Source organism: Myotis myotis, unplaced genomic scaffold (assembly GCF_014108235.1).
Source record: "Myotis myotis isolate mMyoMyo1 unplaced genomic scaffold, mMyoMyo1.p scaffold_m19_p_1, whole genome shotgun sequence".
NCBI classification, from domain to species: Eukaryota; Metazoa; Chordata; class Mammalia; order Chiroptera; family Vespertilionidae; genus Myotis; species Myotis myotis.
The window spans coordinates 65,322,490-65,342,658 of NW_023416313.1; the positions used below are offsets into that span (position 1 = coordinate 65,322,490).

General features: G+C 46.8%; 1 protein-coding gene across 2 annotated transcripts in view; it reads right to left on the reverse strand.

Annotated features, from left to right (window-relative positions):
• The window catches only part of UNC5C (unc-5 netrin receptor C), a 372,686-nt gene that overhangs the window by 6,989 nt on the left and 345,528 nt on the right, over positions 1–20,169 (reverse strand). For both annotated transcript variants that reach the window (XM_036340067.1, XM_036340076.1), the window contains 3 exons: positions 10,757–10,906; positions 8,398–8,562; positions 950–1,128 (listed from right to left, as the gene is read on the reverse strand). In XM_036340067.1, coding sequence (XP_036195960.1) covers positions 950–1,128; positions 8,398–8,562; positions 10,757–10,906 — 494 coding nt within the window. The remainder of the gene's footprint in view (positions 1–949; positions 1,129–8,397; positions 8,563–10,756; positions 10,907–20,169) is intronic.

A 20,169-nucleotide genomic window follows, 5' to 3' on the forward strand; every position in this document is an offset into this window, starting at 1 on the left:
GGGAAGGAGGGAGGGAGGGAGGGAGGGAAGGAGGGAGGGAGGGAGGGAGGGAGGGAGGGAGGGAAGGAGGGAGAGAGAGAGAGAAACATCATTGATGAGAGAGAATCATGGATTGGCCAGGCTGCCTCCTGCACGATGGGATTGAGCCCACAATTCAGGCATCGAACCGTGACCTCCTGATTCATAGGTTGACACTCAGCCACTTAGCTACACCAGCCGGGCAATTTTCTCTTTACTTTTTACAACCTCTTCTGTCTCTCCATTTGCCTGTTAAGTCTCTAGGTCCCGCTTGAGAGAGAAACTGTGTTTTACAGTGACCCATCCTAAACAACTACTAGCCCATACTTAATTAGATCAGCCCCAGACAGGAAATGTAATGTTTAACTTTGTTAACCTCAACTCTGAGTAAGATAATTTAAGAGACAACATGTGTATGGGTCACATCCTAAACAGAAAATCAAGAGACTTAGGTTTTCTCTCCAGAAAAGGCTCTGACCATCTTTGACAGGTCATGCCCTGTCTCCCGCTTGGTAGCGATGGCAACGTTTTACAAGGACCAGGCCTCTGAGGTCTCCCTGTAACTGAATGTCAATGCTGCGTTTTGCATATTAGTGACTCATGCGGCTGGAGGTCCTGCTCTACAGGAGACGGAGAACAATAACTACTTTAGTGAGTGGATATATTACTTAGGGGGATTCAGCCTATCTGCTTTGCAGAGTGAATCACAAAAGCTGACACTTATAAATGTCAGATAAGCCCAGAATGTCTCTCAGCAATGTGTTTGCAAACCCATAGTGCACGATACAGAGAAGGGGCATAATGCCTGTTTGCAGAATGAAAGTAAATAGACGTATGGAGGGGTAAAAAAGAACGCCGCCCCATGTCTAACCGTTGCCAGCCTGGAGCCTTATGTCTAACAGAAACCAGTCCTGGCTCTGGCCATACCCACCTGTCCAGGCTTAGCTTGTGTGCCAGCATCCTCCAGTCGTGACCTCTTGTCTGGGGGGCATCCAGGCTGCTGCAGAGCTTCTGCCGGATCGGGGGAGGGATGCTGAATGCACTGGGGCCTGTCAGGGTGGTGATGGTGCTCGCTGGGTCCAGCAGAGGCAAGTCGATGCCAGTAGGTTCCTGTAGTTCAGGCACAGGAACAACACAGCATTATTTCCGGAGACAAAAGCAGTCCCAGTCACCATAATGCCTTTTTGAGCAATAACAAGAGGATGGGGGCCACTGTTCTTCCTAGTAAGAATGGCTTCCTGCCTGGGGGTTATGATTAGCTATCTGCGAGCTGGCTGGGAGGAAAGGTACATGTTGGGCTGACTTTGCATGGCCTGGGATTATGTATGAGTGAACAGATCTTGAACAGATCTGAGATCAGAAGGCCACAAGTTCAGAGCTTCAAGAGACTGCCTGGCCCTGAGGGGGAAGCCCCAGGCAAATGTCCCAGTAACTTCTCGCTCTAACCTCCGCAGGAGACGGCTCTGGCTGCTTCTGTTGAATGAAATGGAACACAGCTCTTCTCTAAATGATACCAAATTAAGACTCATTTTTTGAAGAAAATGGTGAACGCAATATACTGCTATAGGGCAAGCTGCTAATGGCATCTTCCAATGGCCGTGCACCCTTATTTTGTTTAAATCTAATTTTAGTAGAGAGAACCATACATGGGCTTTTAAAATAGTTTCAGCTCATAAAACAGCACAAATGCAAAAGTCCGAATTTCATCTGTAGGAGAAACTCTAATCATTTTCTGATCTGCTGCCGGTTGGAAAAGCAAAAGCAAATGTTGCCTGGGAACGATTAAAGCAATAACGGAAGAAAATCTCCTTAATCTACTTTAAATGTCACCTCTCTCTTTTTTTCTAAAGCAGGTAGCTCCTTGGGGTACATAATGAGTTGCTGGAGGATAGACGAGACACACACAGCTCCAACCATCAAGGAGACCCCGGTGTCTTGCAGGGCTCGGCGCCGGGGTCAGTGCCGCCACTGCCCAGAGCCCCCATACCTTGCTGCTCCCGTGCACGGGGCTGGCTGCTGTCTGGGTCCCAGTGTTGACTGACAGTGCAACCTGCATTCCAGGATCAGCAGCCAGTAGTCACTGCTAAGCTTGTGTAATCCCACTGCACAGGGTGCATATGCACATTAGAGCTAAACACATTTTTTTGTGCGTGGTAATACAGTGGTGTTGGCTGCCATCACAGTGTTTGGCTTCAAAACCCAAACCTTGGCAAATGGAGACTCTCAGGATTTCATTTGCTCCTTTGTGTTAACTCCAGCAGCACATGCCAGGATTTTAAAAGACTGGTAGGAAACACAGAAGCAACAATGGGAGTTGGAATCCCTGAATGAAAACATGACCCACAATTCTTTCCCTTCCTCTGGCACGGAGCTCCTCCCAAGGGACTGTGAGGAGAGAGGGCTCCTGTCTGCAAGGACACAGCGCTCTGACAAAGGGAACCAGAAGCGCTATCTGAGAGCGCTTGGCGTTTATCGATGGCTTTATGGTGGGGATGTCCGAATCCAAGTGCCCAAACTTACATTAGGCATAAAATGATGTATGTCTGATGTATGTCCGGGTTGGGGAGGGGAAGGTGCAGAGACAGCACATGGTATTTCCACAGCTTACAGCCATCCGCCACATGGAGTTCCTGCTTGCTTCTTGTGTGGACAATAACACCAGCGTCCAGGAGGAAACCCACCATGTCCCTCAAATACAACCACACCCTGACTGTGCCTCCCTGGAGGCTCAGTTCTTGCAGGGAGGGGTCTGCTTTGCACAGCGCTATCTCCAAAGACTCTTCTTGCTGTTGGTCTCAGGAGCTTCCTCCTGCTTACCTGCACCCCATCCCTGTCTGCCACACTGATCTTCCGGAAGTGCCAAGCTGATGCTTCTCCACCCCCTCATTGAGAAGTACTACATGACACTCCTGCCACACGGAGCCCCAACTTTTAATCAGGCCATTAGGGGTATCAGCACCATCTACCTGGTCAGCTGGTATGAGGTCCCAGAGGTGATGCCTGGAAAGTGCAGAGCTAGGCCTGACATGATGGAAGGGCCCCATGCCCAGGTGCTCCCACCACCTGACACTGACCCTAGTCTTTCTCAGGTTGCCTTGATGTGACTCAAACTTTACTCAGATTGGATCACTCACCGTCCCTAGCACCTCTTTTAAGATAATCTCCGCCAGGCAAACCCCTTAAAGTCTGGACCAAAACCATGTCCCCTGAGCCTCCCCTGAGCAAATTCGCCCATCAACCCGGAGACCTACAGCACTTCCCCCAGCCCTTCTGCAGCCCTCGGAGTCTGCCTATGCATGCTGGCTGTATTTATATATTACTTCCTTTGATTGCTCAAATTTCTTGGAGATGAGAGTATTTTTGTCATCCTCAGAACTTCTGTGATACTCGGCACATGGGAGCTACTGAGTTCGTATTTGCTGAAATGGAAGAAAATATTTGTCCTAGTAACGAAGGGGTCTGAAGCCAGTTTCTGGCAGAAGCCCACCCCAGAGTGGTGTGTGGAGCTTCCTTCCAACTAAATGTGACTAAGAGCATGGCTCTTCTCACTGCTACATCCTGAGGGCAAAGGCCAGGGCCAGGAAGGCGTGGCTCTCAGGAAGGCCTGCTCACCTCTCCATGTTGTCAGCCTTTCCTTAGTGAGTAGAGAACCATCCCCACTTCACCTGGACCTTCCAGCCTGAGTCTCTATCCGGGCTACTGTGCCTGTTTATTTCTGTGTGGATGAAACAAGCTCAACAGGGCATAATGTCTTGTCTCTTTTATCAGATGGCTGACAACAGCCTTGGCGGTAAAAGAAAAATACACCTCTACGGTTCCATTTAAATTTCATCTAGTAATTTCAGTTCCTATTAGCTCTTCCTTCACTTCCAGGTAAAGGCGGAGTTTACACTCACAGAATGCTTATTACAATAATCGTTTGTGATATGGGTACCATCTGTCTTTGATGTTGTGAGTCCCTTAGTTAAGCATATGGTTTCTCACCATTAACCAAACAGCTGCTATGAGTGATGACACACATTTTCAGCACCCAGTCCGCAGCAGATTCAACTTTCCACTCCCATATTCTGACTCTTCCTAAAGTCCACTAGGAAACCCAGGCTTTCCAATGGTCGCTTTGAACAGAGTGCAGAAAACAGAAGAGGCCAATAGATGGGAGGGCTATAGCAGAGTGATGTTACTTTAGACATTTTAAATATTATTTATTCTCTGTGTACACAAAAGTGTTGTGTATTAATAGTTAACAGGGGCTATAAGATCTTCCTCTATAGCTAAAACTGAATGGAAGGCTTGAAGAAGGCATGTTTCTCTCTTAGTGGTGATGGGTAGCTTCCCTGTTATTACTCCTCCATCCCTCTAACAAAACCACACAAAAACTTTTCTCATTTACATTTTGACATTCACTTATGCCCATACTTTTCAAACATTTTCATTCTTCTTCTTCTTCTTTTTTTTTTTTTATTATTAGTTAAGGTATTACAAATGTGTCCTCAACCTCCCCCCCAACCTCCCCCCCACACACACTCATGCTACCATCCCCCTGTTGTCCATGTCCATTGGTTTGGCTTATATACATGTATACAAGTCCTTCGGTTGATCTCTTCCCCTTACCCCCGCCCTCCCCTACTTTCCTTCTGGGGATTGATAGCCTGATTGCTGTTTCTCAGTCTTTGAGTCTGTCCCTTTTCATCAGTCTATGTTGTTCTCTATAATCCACAAATGAGTAAGATCATGTGGTATTTATCTTTCTCTGACTGGCTTATTTCACTTAGCATATTCATTCTTCTTTTTAAAAAAAATATATTTCTCTTGTCAGAGAGGAAAGGAGAGGGAGAGGTAGAAACATCAATGATGAGAGAATCATTTATCAGCTGCCTCTTGCATGCCCCCTACTGGGTACCTAGCCCCCCAGCTGGGAATGGAGCCTGCAACCCAGGCATGTTCCCTGACAAGGAATCAACAGTGATCTTCTGGTTCAAGCACTGAGCCACACCAGCCGGCAGACATTTTCATTCTTAAATTTCATGTCTGCAAGACTACAGGCTTGGTTTCCAGTTAAGGAATGTCTGGCCAAAGCACTTGGAGAGGAACAATTGCAGGCTCCTGACATCACCATGGTCTATGTCAAGCACAGCCTGGCCTCCCTGGCGGGCAGGGGTTCTCAGCCTGACTGCAGAGGCCAAGGGCCATGTCTTGTTATATGTGACTGCTGGGGGGACCCTGGAGAGGTGGGTGGCTGGGGGCGGGGTGGGGGGAGGGAGGGGGAGGCGGAGCAGCACATTCCTGGCAAGTCAGCTCATGCTTGGGAGGCAGGACATGGCCACTGAGACCCTGTCCACCTGCCAGCTTGCGGGTGACCCTAGGAAGGAGCCCCGTGAGAAGAAAGACCTCACAAATGGAGCCTTCCTCTGTTTGGTTATGGTTTGTCCGTCACAGTGCACCCCTTGTCGGAGCTTTTGATGAGGAGCCCGGGCTCAGAGCTGAGGCTCACTCCCCAACCTCAGGACCCAGCCCCACACTCCTCCCACCCCCCTCGGTGGGCCGCCTGCACCGCATTCAAATGCTAACAACAGTGGGACTCAGTGACCCAGAAATAAGAGCAGCACCGAGCCCTTTAATCCCCAAAGTCATCTGACTGCGGTCATTTCTGCCCCTCCCTCTGATTCCAGGCTGGCACAGGCCTTCTAGAGGACTGGGGGCTGGCCTCTCTGAGCTGACTGCCACCACGTTGCCCAAGAAATCCTCTTTTCCTCCACGTTGACAAGGAAGTCCCTACGTGGTGAGCACACTGTGCAGGACTGTCTCTTCCCTCCGAGGGCGGGGGCGGCGGACCTAGCGGGGAAGGGCCCTCCCTGGCTCGCTCTCATTCTCTGCGCATCTGATCCACCTTTTCATCACACAGCCAGCCTTCCCGCTGGACAGAAAGCAAGCATCAAAGGGGCAGCCCTCCTTGCCCCCTCCAAAATCCCGCAGCCTTTGTTGTCGCCGGCCTGGGTGGTTATTGAACTTTGCAGACCTGCTGGGCCCGGAAAGCGAACACACCCTCCAGAGCCAGCAGGGGTGGTGCTGTGCGCGGGGAGACCGGCTGCGGGGAGGGCCCTGCGGTTGCCATGGCACCCTGACACCCAGCTCCTTCCTGATGAATGTCACAGGGTCTGTGACTAAAGTTGTTTATGAGTCAGAAGTCTCCTGAAACTCCAGGAGGAAATGATGACCGCAGGGCAGGCTGTGGGAAGAGGGATGGAGCGTCCTGGAGGCTGACGCTCCCCGCCCTGGCTGGCAGAGGAAGACGGTCTGTAAATACAACGTGCAGAGCGAGGCTTGCTGCACCGCCTGACATTTCATTCCTCACTGCGCCGGAGACAGCCAGGGAGAAGCCGTCTTTTAAATCACACGCTGTCCGCTGTAGTGTTAAAATACGATGATCCCAGGCTCGGAGGCTCAGTATGCAGCACGGAGCCCCTCCAGGCCCTGGGCGAGCTGCTTCTGATCACTCTGCTTATTCTGCGTCCTTTGTTCCCAGCAGGGTGTCCACTGGCAAACCACAACCCTGGGGACCAGGGGACCCGATCCCTTCCTGGCACCCTCTTTCCATACAGAGCGCTTGCTTACACGTAGCAGCCTGTGTTGCTGTCCCTGTAGTGGGGACTTAGGAAAGTGACCAACTGAACTGAGTGAGGATCACAGCAGAGAAAGGCAAAGGGAGGCAACTAGGGGGAAATCCGCAGATTTTACTTTTATTTATGGAACACTTATCCTACCCCAGGGAAGGGGACATCTTTTCTTTGTTTTCTTAATTATCTTTATTGAGGTATAATTGACATAGAACCTTATCCTATATAATAAAAGCCTAATATGCCAAGTGTCTGCTCGACCAGTCAGCTGTTCAACCAATCAAAGTGTAATATGCTAATAATATGCTAAGGCCGCTCAACTGCTTGCTATGATGGGCACTGACCACCAGGGGGCAGAGGCTCCAACTGGTAGGTTAGTTTGCTGCTGGGGTCCAGCCAATCCGGACTGAGCGAGATGGGCCGGACATACCCTGGAGCCCTCCTGAGGTCCCTCCCTGGCTGGCCAACCTCCTGTGTCTCTTTCCTGCCCCGATCGTGCACTGAGGGGGGGGGAGGGGGGAGGGGAGGGGGGGCCCTCGGCCTGGCTGGCACCCTCTTGCAATCCGGAACCCATTGGGGGATGTTGGAGAGCCGGTTTTGGCCCGATCCCACAGGCCAGACCAAGCGACCCCACAAATTTGTGCACCGGGCCTCTAGTATTATGTATATAATTCAACATGTGTGTAGATTGTGCAATGATCACCACAGTAAGCCTAGTTAACATCCATTCTTATATATAGTTATTTTTTTCTTGTGATGAGGACCTTTAAGATCTACCCTCTTATCAACTTTCAAAGATACAATACCTTATTGTTAACGCAGTCACCATGCTGTGCATGACCTTCTCATGCCTTATTTGCTATAACTGGAAATTTGCACCTTTTGACCCCCTCACCCATTTTGCCCACACCCACCCCTGTCTCTGGCATATCTCCTTATATTTGGAGAATGATGTTTCCCAGAGATATTTCCTTTCAACAAGGAGGAAAAGGAAAGAGAAGGAAAAAGGAGGGGTGGGGGCAGAGGCCAGTTTCTCTTCATCCACCTTAGTAGGCAGCACATGATTCCAAAAAGGTAGGCGAGCTCCCTAAGGATAGAAGGGGGCAGGGAAGAGAGGTGGCCGAGGTGGGGATGTAGCACATCAAGAAATGCTTTGGGGAAAGTTACTTCATGTGCACATTACTTACATTAACCTTATATCTGGGACTCAGGTCTGCTGTAGAACATTAGAACATGACCCTTCAATTTATGTCATAAAAGTAAGATTTGTTTTTCAAAAAGGATTCCCTATGTTATTCCTTTAGTAGAGGCCCGGTGCATGAAATTCATGTGCTTGGCCCAGACTGCACCCTCTCACAGTCCAGGAGCCCTTGGGGGATGTCCGACAGACAGCTTAGCACTGCTGCAGTGGTAGGGGCCTCTCCTGCCTCTGCACTTGAACCCAGCTTCTGGTTGAGTGGCGCACCCCTATAGGAGTGCACTGACCACCAGGGGGCAGCTCCTGTGTTGAGCATCTGTCCCCTGGTGGTCAGTGCACGTCATAGTGAACAGTTGTTCCACCGTTTGGTCGATTTGCATATTAGCCTTTTATTATATAGGATGTATCTAGCTCTCTGTGTTCATTAAAATATCATGTTATTAACAAATAGGACCTATAGAAAGCTTTTAAGGACTTCCTATGTGGCCTGTATCAAGATACCTTTGTACTCCACATTGTCTCTCCTCCCCACAGTTTATTCTGTCCCCGGATTTCAGAGCTTCTTACCTCTGAGACGGTGCAGTTGAGCTGGAAGATCTGCCCTTCTCCTTCCACCTGTCGCACACACAGTTTGCAAACCAGCTCCACCGTGTTCAGGCTGAATCTTTCCAGAGTGAATGTGCAGTGGAGGTTTCTTTGAGACCCACTCCAGATGTGGTAAAAAGGAATTTCCTAAAGGATACCAACATGTTAACCACAAATGAGTGACTAATACCAAAAGTGAATTATCAGACACTGGGTTGCCAAGTACTCTTCTCAGCATTACACATATTATCTCATTTAATCACAACAGGCCTACCTATCTATAAATCCATCCCAAACTGCTTTTCAAATGAAAACGCTGAGGCCCAGAGATGTTAAATTTGCAGCCAAAGCCCCACAGCTAGTATGTGGCAGAATTGAGACTTGAACCCAGGGAGTCAGCCTCCACAATCTCTATACCAAACAGTCTGCCACTTGTCTCTCATTTACAAAAAAAAAAAAAAAAAAAAAAAAAAAGCCATTGTAAATGGATTAAATAAAACCTGCACACTCCAGTCGTTGCTCATTAAAAGGAAGCCCTGCTGTGGTGTTCTGCAGAAAAGCAAAGAAGCTCTAAGGGACCATGGGCTGATCCAGGTCCCTTTCATGCCCATATCCTCCCTCTGCACAGGACAGAGGGAAAGCAATGTGTACTGTCGTTGGAAACTGTAGACTTGGTTAGCTGCCGCAGAAAAGCCCTTGGCCTAAAAGCACTAAGCCTCTAACTGGGGCTCCACTGTGCATGCATTTTCACAAGTCTAGACCCCCTTACAGAGCCCATCCTAAAATCTGTTTCAATAAAGGAAAGAAAAGGTTGATACGTAAAAAATGGTTGGACAGGTGGCTAAAGGCAGAGAATGAAGTACAAATAGGGACACACTCCCCTCACCTACTTGGAAATTTGGGGCAAGTTACTTAACCTTTCCATGCCTCAGTCTCCTCATCTGCGAAAGAGTAAGCAAAAGAATACCTAAGTCAAACACCAGCTGGCGTTAGATAGGTAAACCAAAGTGCATGAGTGTCTCTGGCTGAGCGTAGGCATTCAGCCAGCCTTAGTTGAACTAATATCAGATAATCATTATTATAAACGTACGATTTCCCCTTATGATTACACAAAGGAATTATTCATAAAAGGGGAAGACTTGTGGACTTTTATGGCAGTTGCAAATTAGGGAGAAGAAGAAAGTAAAGGAAGAGATTTAATGAGAAAGTTAAAAGCCAGATCTCTCAATCAAGTGCTGAGTGATAAAGAAGACTCTGGCATTCACCCCCATAAAAGCGCAAGACTGCTATCCATTTGTCTCCCACCATGTACGTGTGAGTGTTAGACATATGAGAATATGAATGGAGTGGACAATCTCCCCTTCGTTCTTTCTAGTATATTCATTGACTTATACCAGGAAATCACAACCAGTCCAGTTGCAGTGCTGGCATGGGATGGAATTTACATGCATGTAGACCAGTCTTCGCAGCTTATTGAGGTGTGTCTGCATCTCCGGGACTGGAAATGAGGCTAGAGATCCTGCCACAGAGTCTCCTGGTAGCTCCGACGATGGAGGAGGAGGGGCAAACTCCTGAAGAGTCCCTATGCTTTTTCCACAGGAACATACAATGGGGCTTGGGGTCAGTATGCTAATATTTACTACAATCCTGACTAGGTTTTATTTATTGTTTTAAAGTATTTTTATTTATGTTTAGAGAGGGAGGATAGGAGAGGGAGAGAGAAAGAGAAACATTGATGTGAGAGCAGAACATTGATCGGCTGCCTCCTGCACGCCCCCTACTGGGGATCTAGCCTGCAACCTGAGCATGTGACCTGACCAGGAATCGAACCAGCAACCGCTTGGTGCAGGGGATGGTGCCCAACCAACTGAACCACACTGGCCAGGGCCCAGGTTTTATTTTACATTCTATTTCAGTTTCAAAACTGGGGTCTCTTCTAAGTTTTCAAAGTAAAGGGACTCTCCTAGCAAGGCCAAAGCCTAATTGTGTCATGAGGGATAACAGTGTTCTTCTGTTTCTCTTATGAATGCCTTCAAGAGTTTTTAAAATCAAGCCAATGTAAACATTTACTCTGAGAATGTCATGAGGGACTTGGAAGTCTTATTTGCTAGCACTAAAACAATGATAGTTCAATTATTTGAAGGAGAATTAAGAAAAAGGCATTCCTTCAAATATGTCTAGAGTATTTTTCAAAAATCTCAAATGATCCTAAATTATTTTGGAAAACAAGTGCTGATATATGTCTGATTTACGCCAGGAAAGGGAATATGTTATGTCTAATAAGTGCAGTCCTCCTTCATGGAGTTGGCTCCAAGCCTTTAGCTCATCTTAGGCACCTTACCTGATACTTAGCCAGCAATTTGCTCTTCCAGAGGGAATGGGCGACGTCGTGAATGGACAGGCGCAGGTTGTGGGTGCTGCCTTTGAAATGAAGAGCCTTTGGTTCTTCTAGGAGCTGTCCTCCCATCTGTCTCTCAAGCTGCAAAACTTCCTGCAATGACAAGGCCCAAATGAAAGCAAGTTACTGAATTGTGTCACTTTCATCAGCTCTCTCCTCCAATGAGTGTTTCCTCCTTGCGCCTTCCCGCCACCCTGCTATCTTGGGCAATATGTGACCTCCACTGCTGCAGCCTGGAGGCCCTTCAGCTGAAGCCCCTGCCAGTGTGTATGTGACTGGATCCTACTGACCATCAACTCCGCCTCAGCAATCACACTGTGGGGGGCAAATTCATTACAGAGTGCACTTCCCGATGAACAAGCGGACTGCTATTCACATACAGGAAAATAACCATAAGAACCTCAAATGGAAAAAAAAAAGAACAGAAAAAGAAAAAATAGGTGGAAATATAAATAGATAAGTAGATTTTCAATGAACTTTTAGGGAAAGGGGCAAGTAACCAGCAAACAAACCCGAGTCTTGGACTTGGTAAAACCAGCTCATGAACAAAAATTTGGAATGTTTGGGGAATTTTTTTCAATCTTTTGTAGTTTCCATACCTACAGAAATAAAATAGTAATATTTTGTTTAAAATAATCCATTGCAGGATTTCAAGTTATCAAAAAAAATGAATTGTGTTCACTATGTCTTATTAGAGGAAAATATACTGATGTAGATTAGAAAGGTTTCTCAGTATCATAATTGAACAAACAATTACTTAGCTTAACTTTTAAAAAGAACATCTCAGTAACTGTGGCTGATAAAAAATGCTATATAGCTTTACTTATACTATGCAGATGTAAAACGAAGACAAATTCTATATGTACTTACATCCCTCAAGCTGGTTAATGGGAGTTAATGGGGCATTTCCACTACAGCTGCAATTATCCGAACAGCATCAAACCACAGGTGATCAATGAACAAAATACCCTGGGTCTCCTTTGCTGTCTGCAGCAACCCTGTGCTCGCTGTGCACCCCTCATGCTTTAAAAGTTTTAGTGACACAAATATGAGGTACCTTGCAACCTTTTTTTTTTTTTTTTTTTAAATAGGAGTTCAAGAAAACAACGGAATTTAGAAAAATGTAATTTTTTTTCTTTGGTGAGATTTCAATAGAAAACATGGGGTTCAATAACAGAGGCCGTTTCACACACATGTATTGGGCCCCTACCAGGAAACCAAGCACACATGGGTCACAGAGGAGAATTGTGACTATGGAACCAGACTGCAGTCCAGTAAGTGCAGGGCTCACCAACATCATTGATTTAGACGTAGACAGCTCATTTTAAGCTGCTTCTTTAGCGGTTCTCAGCATCCATCCTCTCTGAGCCAGGCCACTATTCTGAACAAGGCAAGCTGCTGAAAGATCCTCTACAGCGTAGGATTTCAGACTGGGTCTGAAATGGTCTCAGACTGGAACTCCCCTAATTAGTGTCTGATGGAAGAGATGAGGCAATAGCACATTGACGGAAAGACCAGCATGGTCCAGCTGCTTGAGAGTATTGACGCTGAGGTTATTCAACTTCTCTGGCTGATGAGTAGCTATTACTTGTGACAGGAGCCTGAGCAGTCAGCCAGCCCCCAACCAGTCAGTTGCCACCCGGACACATATGTTGTGTCATGGTGCCTGGCTCTGCTGTGCCTGCAGCTAGGCAGGCTCTGAGGGACCCCAGTAGCTGCACAGATCCGCCCAGCCCAGAACCACATGCTCCTCTTGGACCTCCTCCTACAGCACTTCACACTCCATTCCGGATAAGAAGCTGGCCATGTGGAAATGAAGACGCATAAGAAAAGGGAGGGTTAATTGCAGTTTCTTTTGCTTCAGCAGCCAACTATAATGAGCTTATGTTGATCATGTTCATGCTCAGTGTCTAGTTAGCATAATAGAGAAAGCTGATGTTCCCAGTGAACCTGGCACCTGACAAATTCTAAAGCTAAAATGATGTTTGTTTATAAGCCATTAAAAGAAAAGAAACATAATTAGAAATCTTTGAGATTATAGTCATGCCAATCAATCAGTTCTAGCTTCTTTCCAGTAGACCCTAATTACCTCATCAAGACGTCTAAAGAGCAATCGATAGTAATTATCTGATTACTATAGATCTTCATTATGTCCAAATTATCTCCCTGGGATGTCTGAAAAAAGATGCATTGTATTCCGGGAGGTAATTGTACCCAACAATGTATAATCCACACTCCATTCCTACAATCAACATAGATTGCAGAGGATATAGAGAGCATTGTCAGTTTTCTTGGCAGGGAGGACAATCGAAAAAAAAAAAACCCAAAAACACCCTAAATTGCCTATTGGCCATGACCTTGAAGTCAAGAAATCTAATGCCACGTTTTAAGCACAAAGTCTGGGTTGGCATCAGCCCAAGACTCAGTCCTTGGCTTTGGCATTGACCTCCAGTCATGGTAAAGAGTTCTTAGCATAGAAAAGGACTGGGCCAGCTTGAGTCCTTTTTAGAGAGAAAGTCCCAAGTAAAGTGCCATTTTATTACATTTTTTAATTTAATTTTTGTAGTTACTTCTTTTTAAAAAAATGACAGTTGATATTGAATATTATATTAGTTTCAGGTGTACAGCATAGTGGCTAGACATTCGTATAATTTACAAAGGGATTCTCCCTCCCCCCATAAGTCTAGTACCTTCCTGGCACCATACATAGTTATTAAACTAGTGTTGACTATATTCCCTATGCTATAAAGAAAGTGCCACTTTAGATGAGACCAGAAAACACACACTTTCCATATTCCTAAGCTCTCCATCTCTCCACCAACCAGGAATGACACTATACTACTGCCCAGAGCTGGAGGAACCTGCCTTTTCTCCCCTTCAATTGGATGTGAACCCCGGTGAACGATAGACTGACCATCATGCTTAGAGCATCCATGCTCAGAGCAGAGGTCTCTAAACATATGTGATTGCCTATGCCTATCAGCCCAAAATCCTGAGCATTCATTTTTTGAGCGTTGTTTATTTATAAATCATATACCTATATTAGCATCAACATGTTAATCTATACTAATAAAAGCATAATATGCTAATTAGACTGGACAGTCAAATGACCTTCCAGACATCCTTCCAGATGACCTTCCAGACAAAGCCGGGACTGCGAGGGCCGAGGCCTTTGCACAAATTTCGTGCATCAGGCCTCTAGTATATAATAAAAGCACAAAGAAAGGCAAACACAGATAATTCATGCTGTTTTTCCCTCTGGGGTGTGCAAACTCCATTTTGGAGATTGCTGGCTTAGTCAGCTGTTCTTTCACTCATACCTTTGGGAGAAATCAGCCCAGGTGTAAATGACTCAGTTAAAAGGATTCCTACGAAACTGAAATTAAATATGTGTGTGTGTGTGTGTGTGTGTGTGTGTGTGTGTGTGTGTGTGTGTATGTGTGTATGTGTTGTTTTTTTCCCCCTAAAAAGTAACAACTGGTACATCACACTCAGGATGTTCAACCTCAAGGAAACAACAAAATAAAGGAAAAGATGATAACTAAAGCACAAATTAAATATATTAAAGTGGAAATTAAAGATATTATAATTAATAAATAGAACAACTCCTTAACAACTAAAATAACCTAAAACCATACATGAGTTGGAGATGACTTGCCACAGACAGCAAATCCCATATATGTTTGAGTCGGAAGACAGAAGAAGCAAGCCCCCTTGATGGGCTAATCAGGCTTTTACTCCATATTGTTATGGTTTAAGTATTATAATTTCAGATATTTTATAGCCGATCCCACTTAAAATACTGTAACTTGTATTTCAAAAAGCTTGATTTCTGAAATTCCTTCTGCATGAAATTTTGGTTATTACACATATGACACAGATAAGTAAGAGAACATTAAAATAACAGTTGTCTGAATCAGTAAGATACAGCGTCACAGTTCAGTGCTTTCCTTTCCTTAATCTTCCTGGGCACGTTCATTCAACTTCAATGAAGCCTCATGCTCTGCCAGGAACCATGCTAGGCTCTGGGGCACACAGACAAGTAAGTCCCGGTGCGTCCCTGCCTCAAGCCATTCAGGGATCATGGTCGGGAGACTGACAGATAAATATGTAACCCCAGCATAGAGTGCCCAACCATTAGGATATCCCATACTCCTTAAAGGAGAATCGGAACAAAATATATTTAAGGTCAAAAGATTTAGGAAGACTTAAGAAAAATCTCATGACCTTGGAAAGAAATGCGGTAATAGGAATCAGGATCATCTAGGCCAGGGGTGGGCAAACTTTTTGACTCGAGGGCCACAATGGGTTCTTAAACTGGACCGGGGGGCCGGAACAAAAGCATGGATGGGGTGTTTGTGTGAACTAATATAAATTCAAAGTAAACATCATTACGTAAAAGGGTACCGTCTTTTTTTTTTTTAGTTTTATTCATTTCAAATGGGCCGGATTCGGCCCGCGGGTCGTAGTTTGCCCACGGCTGCTCTCAGCTCTTTATTCTCAGAAATATCAATGCCACCTTCCTTGGCCAAGGTTGTCCTCCCTCCTGGCAGCACCCCACCTCAGCGCCTTGCTTGGCTCTGGGTGACTCTACCTGTTGCTCTGACCTGCTCGCTCTGCTTCTGTAGGAGAGGTCACTTTCCGATTTGTCAGCTCCATTTGCACCCTCTAACTTAACTCTTAAAAGACTCTCTCAGGGGTTAGTTATCAATAGAGGTGTTGCTAGCCCGTCCCTTCACAGTAACACACACTAGAAGCCCCGGAACAATGTCACCAGGAGCAGGCCCTGTGTGTCAGAGCTTGGTTCCCATGGGCGCCTGAGCGATCCAGTGAGCTGGCTGCGTCCCCAGCGCAGTGGCCACCCAGCACAGGCCTTGGTGGAGGGCTGTATTGATTCAGGGCACCTATGAGGGATTGCACGGAAGGCAGGGACAAGAGATTCCACAGTAGAAACAAGCAGCTTTCACAATAACCAATTAAACCAAGACATTATCCATGTCGAGCCATTAGCCTGGGCCACTTAAGAGCCACAATAAATCCAAGCTGTTTTAAAAGGCTGTACGGACAAAGGGAGCCCTTCTGGCCTACACCCAGCGCGCTCCCTCTCTCCCAGGCTCTGAGATGATAGGCTCTTCCCCCATTAGGGGCTGACAGAGCAAGGCCCGTGGGAGGAGCCCCACAGCTCCAACACTCTGGTCCCCTAACCCAGAACGTCTCTCTGCATTTCTGCCTGGGTTAGACCGCATCCGCCTCCACCGCCACTCTTTTTTTTTAATTTCAATATATTTTTCTTGATTTCAAAGAGAAAGGGAGTGGGAGAGAGAGAGATAGAAACATCAATGAAGAGAGAGAATCATTCATCGGCTGCCTCCTGCACGCCCCACACTGGGGATGAAGCCCACAACCCGGGCATGTGCCCTTGACTGGAATCGAACGCAGGACCCTTCAGTCCGCAGCCTGATGCTCTATCCACTGAGCCAAACCAGCTAGGGCTCCACTGCCACCCTTGTTCTTCCTCCCCCTCCGGGTCCTTCCCAGCCCCGGCCAGTTTCCCTGCGTGCCCATGAGAGCCCCAGGCGACAGAGCTGCTTACCCTGAGATTCATGAAGCCCGTACTTAAGAACATGACCACTTTGCCTGAGCGCAGGGCAGTGACTTGATGCCAGAAACCTTGTGAGGTGCCGGGGCCCTGGCTCTGTCCTCCACACTGTGTGCTCACACTTATCCCCTGACCACCGTCCCCCTGCCAGGAATTGCCCCCTGTCTCGCATCAGCATCACTGCTCTGAATTGTGCTGCCTCCTCTCCCTTGGAGACGCTTGTCTTAGCTTCCAGTTTCTCAAGAGCTGAACGTCCTGCCTCTGGGTATCTGGCTTTTAGCTTCCTTCTATGTCTGGGTCTTGTTTTCCCTCTCACATCTCTCCTACCACTCCTTTCCCTTTCTTATTAGAAATCTTATCAGGAGAGAAAGGAAGACGCCGATGATGAAGGTTAAATCTCACATAACTCATTAAAATCTCGTCTGCAAGAGAAGGTTGGAGGAGGTTAAAGCCAGGCTGTTTGTTGTGCCTTGCTTCTTTCTCGGTATTGTCTGGATGAGATCCGTCTGCACACTCTTTATTCTTGACGGAAACACAGAGCCCTGAATCAGCCGCATTCAGTGCTGCCAGGGAGCCTGGGGACAGCGCCAGGACCTGAGCAGGTGGAGGCAGCTCCTGTGGGCAAACCACCAGTAATACCACCCAGAGTTGGAGGGCAAAGGGCAGTGAATGAAACCGCGGCCAGCCTGGCACTCCGGGGGGGTCTGTTTTGGTCTGACTGTACTGCTCCCCGGAGAGGAACCCACACTCCACGTCTGGTCTAGGGCTCTGGACCAAGCACCAAGGGCCGAGATGGGCCGTTCCAGACCTGTGCCCACCTTCCCCATGCTTCTGCCATATGGACACAAAGCTCTGGGGGCACAAAGAACAAATTGGCAAACGTTTGTTCAGCATGCCACGCCTGTTAAACCTCAAAGACCAACCTCCAAGGATTGTGCTGACTGGTGTTTTTAAAAAAATCACATCTCCCAACAGATTTTATGGAACCTGCTTTGCTCCTATTCGTTCTTCCACCCCGTGTTGAAAGCTGCCCTTGTCGTTCAATGAGGGGTTTCTGTCTTTGCTATGAAGCTGGCACCACTGTGGCTGTCACAGCTGTGGGCCTGCACTCTTCCAAAGCAGAGGCCAGAGAGAGCGCCATCCTTCCCTCCCACTCCCCGCCAGCTTTCCAGGGTCACTGCTCTCAGCTCCCACCTGCCCATCCTCCTCTGGCCTCAGGCCTCTGGCTGCAGAGCTGGCCGCGGGGACATCTGACTGTCAGCGGCCTGGCCTCCCCCACCTGGCTCTCGTCACCACTGCTGGCATCAGGCCTGGGCATGCTACTCTCTCTCCCACTGCTCACGCTGGGGGAGCTCTGCCCTCACCCTGAGTTTTTCTGCCCTACTTCACCCTAATAATAAGGCTGGGCTCTTGTGACCACGTGCAAACACTTCCCAGCAAGCCACTCTGTTTCCAGGACTCTGACTGCTGCTCCCACAGCTGCCGCCGCCACGGATGCTTGGTTTAAGCTGCCCCTTCCAGCCGTTTCGGTCATGGTGGCTTGTGATGCTTGTGCAACAAAATGCCAAAGGGTAGCACTCAGGGAGGTGGGCATGCCACTTGTCCACTTCTGCTCATACTTCTGAGGAAAGATGATTCTCATGTCTACGTATCAGGAATAAGACTTTTTAGGTTGCTCTAGAACAATGATGGTGAACCTTTTGAGCTCGGCGTGTCAGCATTTTGAAAAACCCTAACTTAACTCTGGTGCCGTGTCACATAGAGACATTTTTTGATATTTGCAACCATAGTAAAACAAAGACTTATATTTTTGATATTTATTTTATATATTTACAGTGGGGCCTTGACTTACAAGTTTAATTCGTTCCGAGACCGAGTTTGTTAAGGAGCTCATTAAGGAGCTCGTTAACTCAAATTACTCTATCAACTCAATGCAAAAAATCAGCCGAGAGACAGCTGGTATCTCAAAAAACTCGTTAGTTGGGACACTTGTAAGTCAAGGCCCCACTGTAAATGCCATTTAACAAAGAAAAATCAACCAAAAAAATGAGTTCGCGTGTCACCTCTGACATGCGTGTCATAGGTTCGCCATCACTGCTCTAGAATTTCTGAAGTCATCTTGTGTTTCTTTTCACCCTCAGCACATCATTTTTAAGTTTCTGAATTAATTTTCTGTTTCCGCAGTAAGAAATCGCCATACCCTTAGAGCCTTGGAAAAACATGCATTTATCACCTTCCTTTCTGCAGGTTAGTCTGACCCAGATTCCCACTGAGCTAAAGCCATGGTGTTGGAGGGCAGCCTTCTTTCCTGGAGGCTCTAGGGGAGAACCCTACCAGGACCCTGCGCCATGTAAGGGGACACGTCACTGTGTGTAGATATCTTTGCCTGATATGAGCACTGAAGAGATGCCTGCCCACCACAACTTCTATTTTATCTTCCCTCTTTTCTCTATCTCTTAAAAAATTTATTCAAAATGGCAGGTTATTTCTAGAATGTACGCTAGGGCGAGGGCCAGGGCCAAGTCTCATGAGAAGATGACAAAGGTGAGTGCATTTGGAGGCACCAAATGATCCATGCCTCTGAACAGCTGACCCACCAGCCTGCTACCAAACCTGGAAATCATTCCACAATTAGATTGCAATTAGAGTTATATTTTCATTGAGCCATTGTCTTCAAAACGCAAGTATAATCGAACTGCCCACCTAAGGATAGTTACCATTATCAAGTGCCTATTTTGTGCCAGGAAATGGAGTGACTTTGGTCTCCTTGAATCTTCTAAGGGTCCCTGACGCCGATCAAATGACCGTCCAAAGTGGTCAAGTTCGATGACCAGAGCCACAGAGCCGAGAGTGGCAGAACCAATGAAGCCAGCCAGCCTGACGCACCCTTTCCTTCACGCCACATCCTTCCACACGCTCAGCAGGGAAAACACATTTGTAACCTTTAAGGCATTTTTTGTTGATGTTATCTAATATATGTGTTACATGTATGAATATATTCATTTAATTCCCGAGACCAGGATCCTGAAATTACATCAGGTTAGTTTTGAGGCTGTTTGAGGAAATGGAAAGAAAAGATATGGTTAATGAGGCCAATTCAATAGAGGGATGGCCTTGCCGGGGGGGAGAAGAGACAGGGCCGCAGGTGCTCCGGGTTTAGTAGGGTCACGTTTTGCCACGGAGGGGGCATCAGAAGGACACCAATGATGAAGGCACCCGGAGGCAGCACAACAGTAACACCTTTTACAGGCTCCCTGACTGTCTATCCATTCAGCCCCCAAAACTGAGTATCACACAGTCCTTAACTGGATTTCCTACTTTCTTTCATTTTCAGCATTTCTCTTTTTTTTTTCCTATTTTTTTAAACAAAATATGATATTTCACAGAGTTACTGTACCAAAGCTGTAGCCTAGTGTAGGGCATGTGAAAAACGGAGCAATGCAAAGAAGAGTCTTCTCATGGCAAATGACTACATGAAGAAAGCCAGCCTATATTAATACACATTTCTTTGTGTCGCATAGGCATAGTCATTTGCCAGAAATTCAATAACCACCACAGACGGCCCAGCTCATGTGCAAATAATTCCTCTTTTAGGTTCTGAACTTCGGAGTTCAGAATAAACCCCTTTGTTAACGTAGAAAAAAATCTCATAAATTATGCCATTATGATAAGGGGGCAGAAATTACTTATTTCCACGTAGATGAATGTTTCTCCTGGAGTGTTTGTAAACTTATTGCAAATATAACCTTGTTCTCTA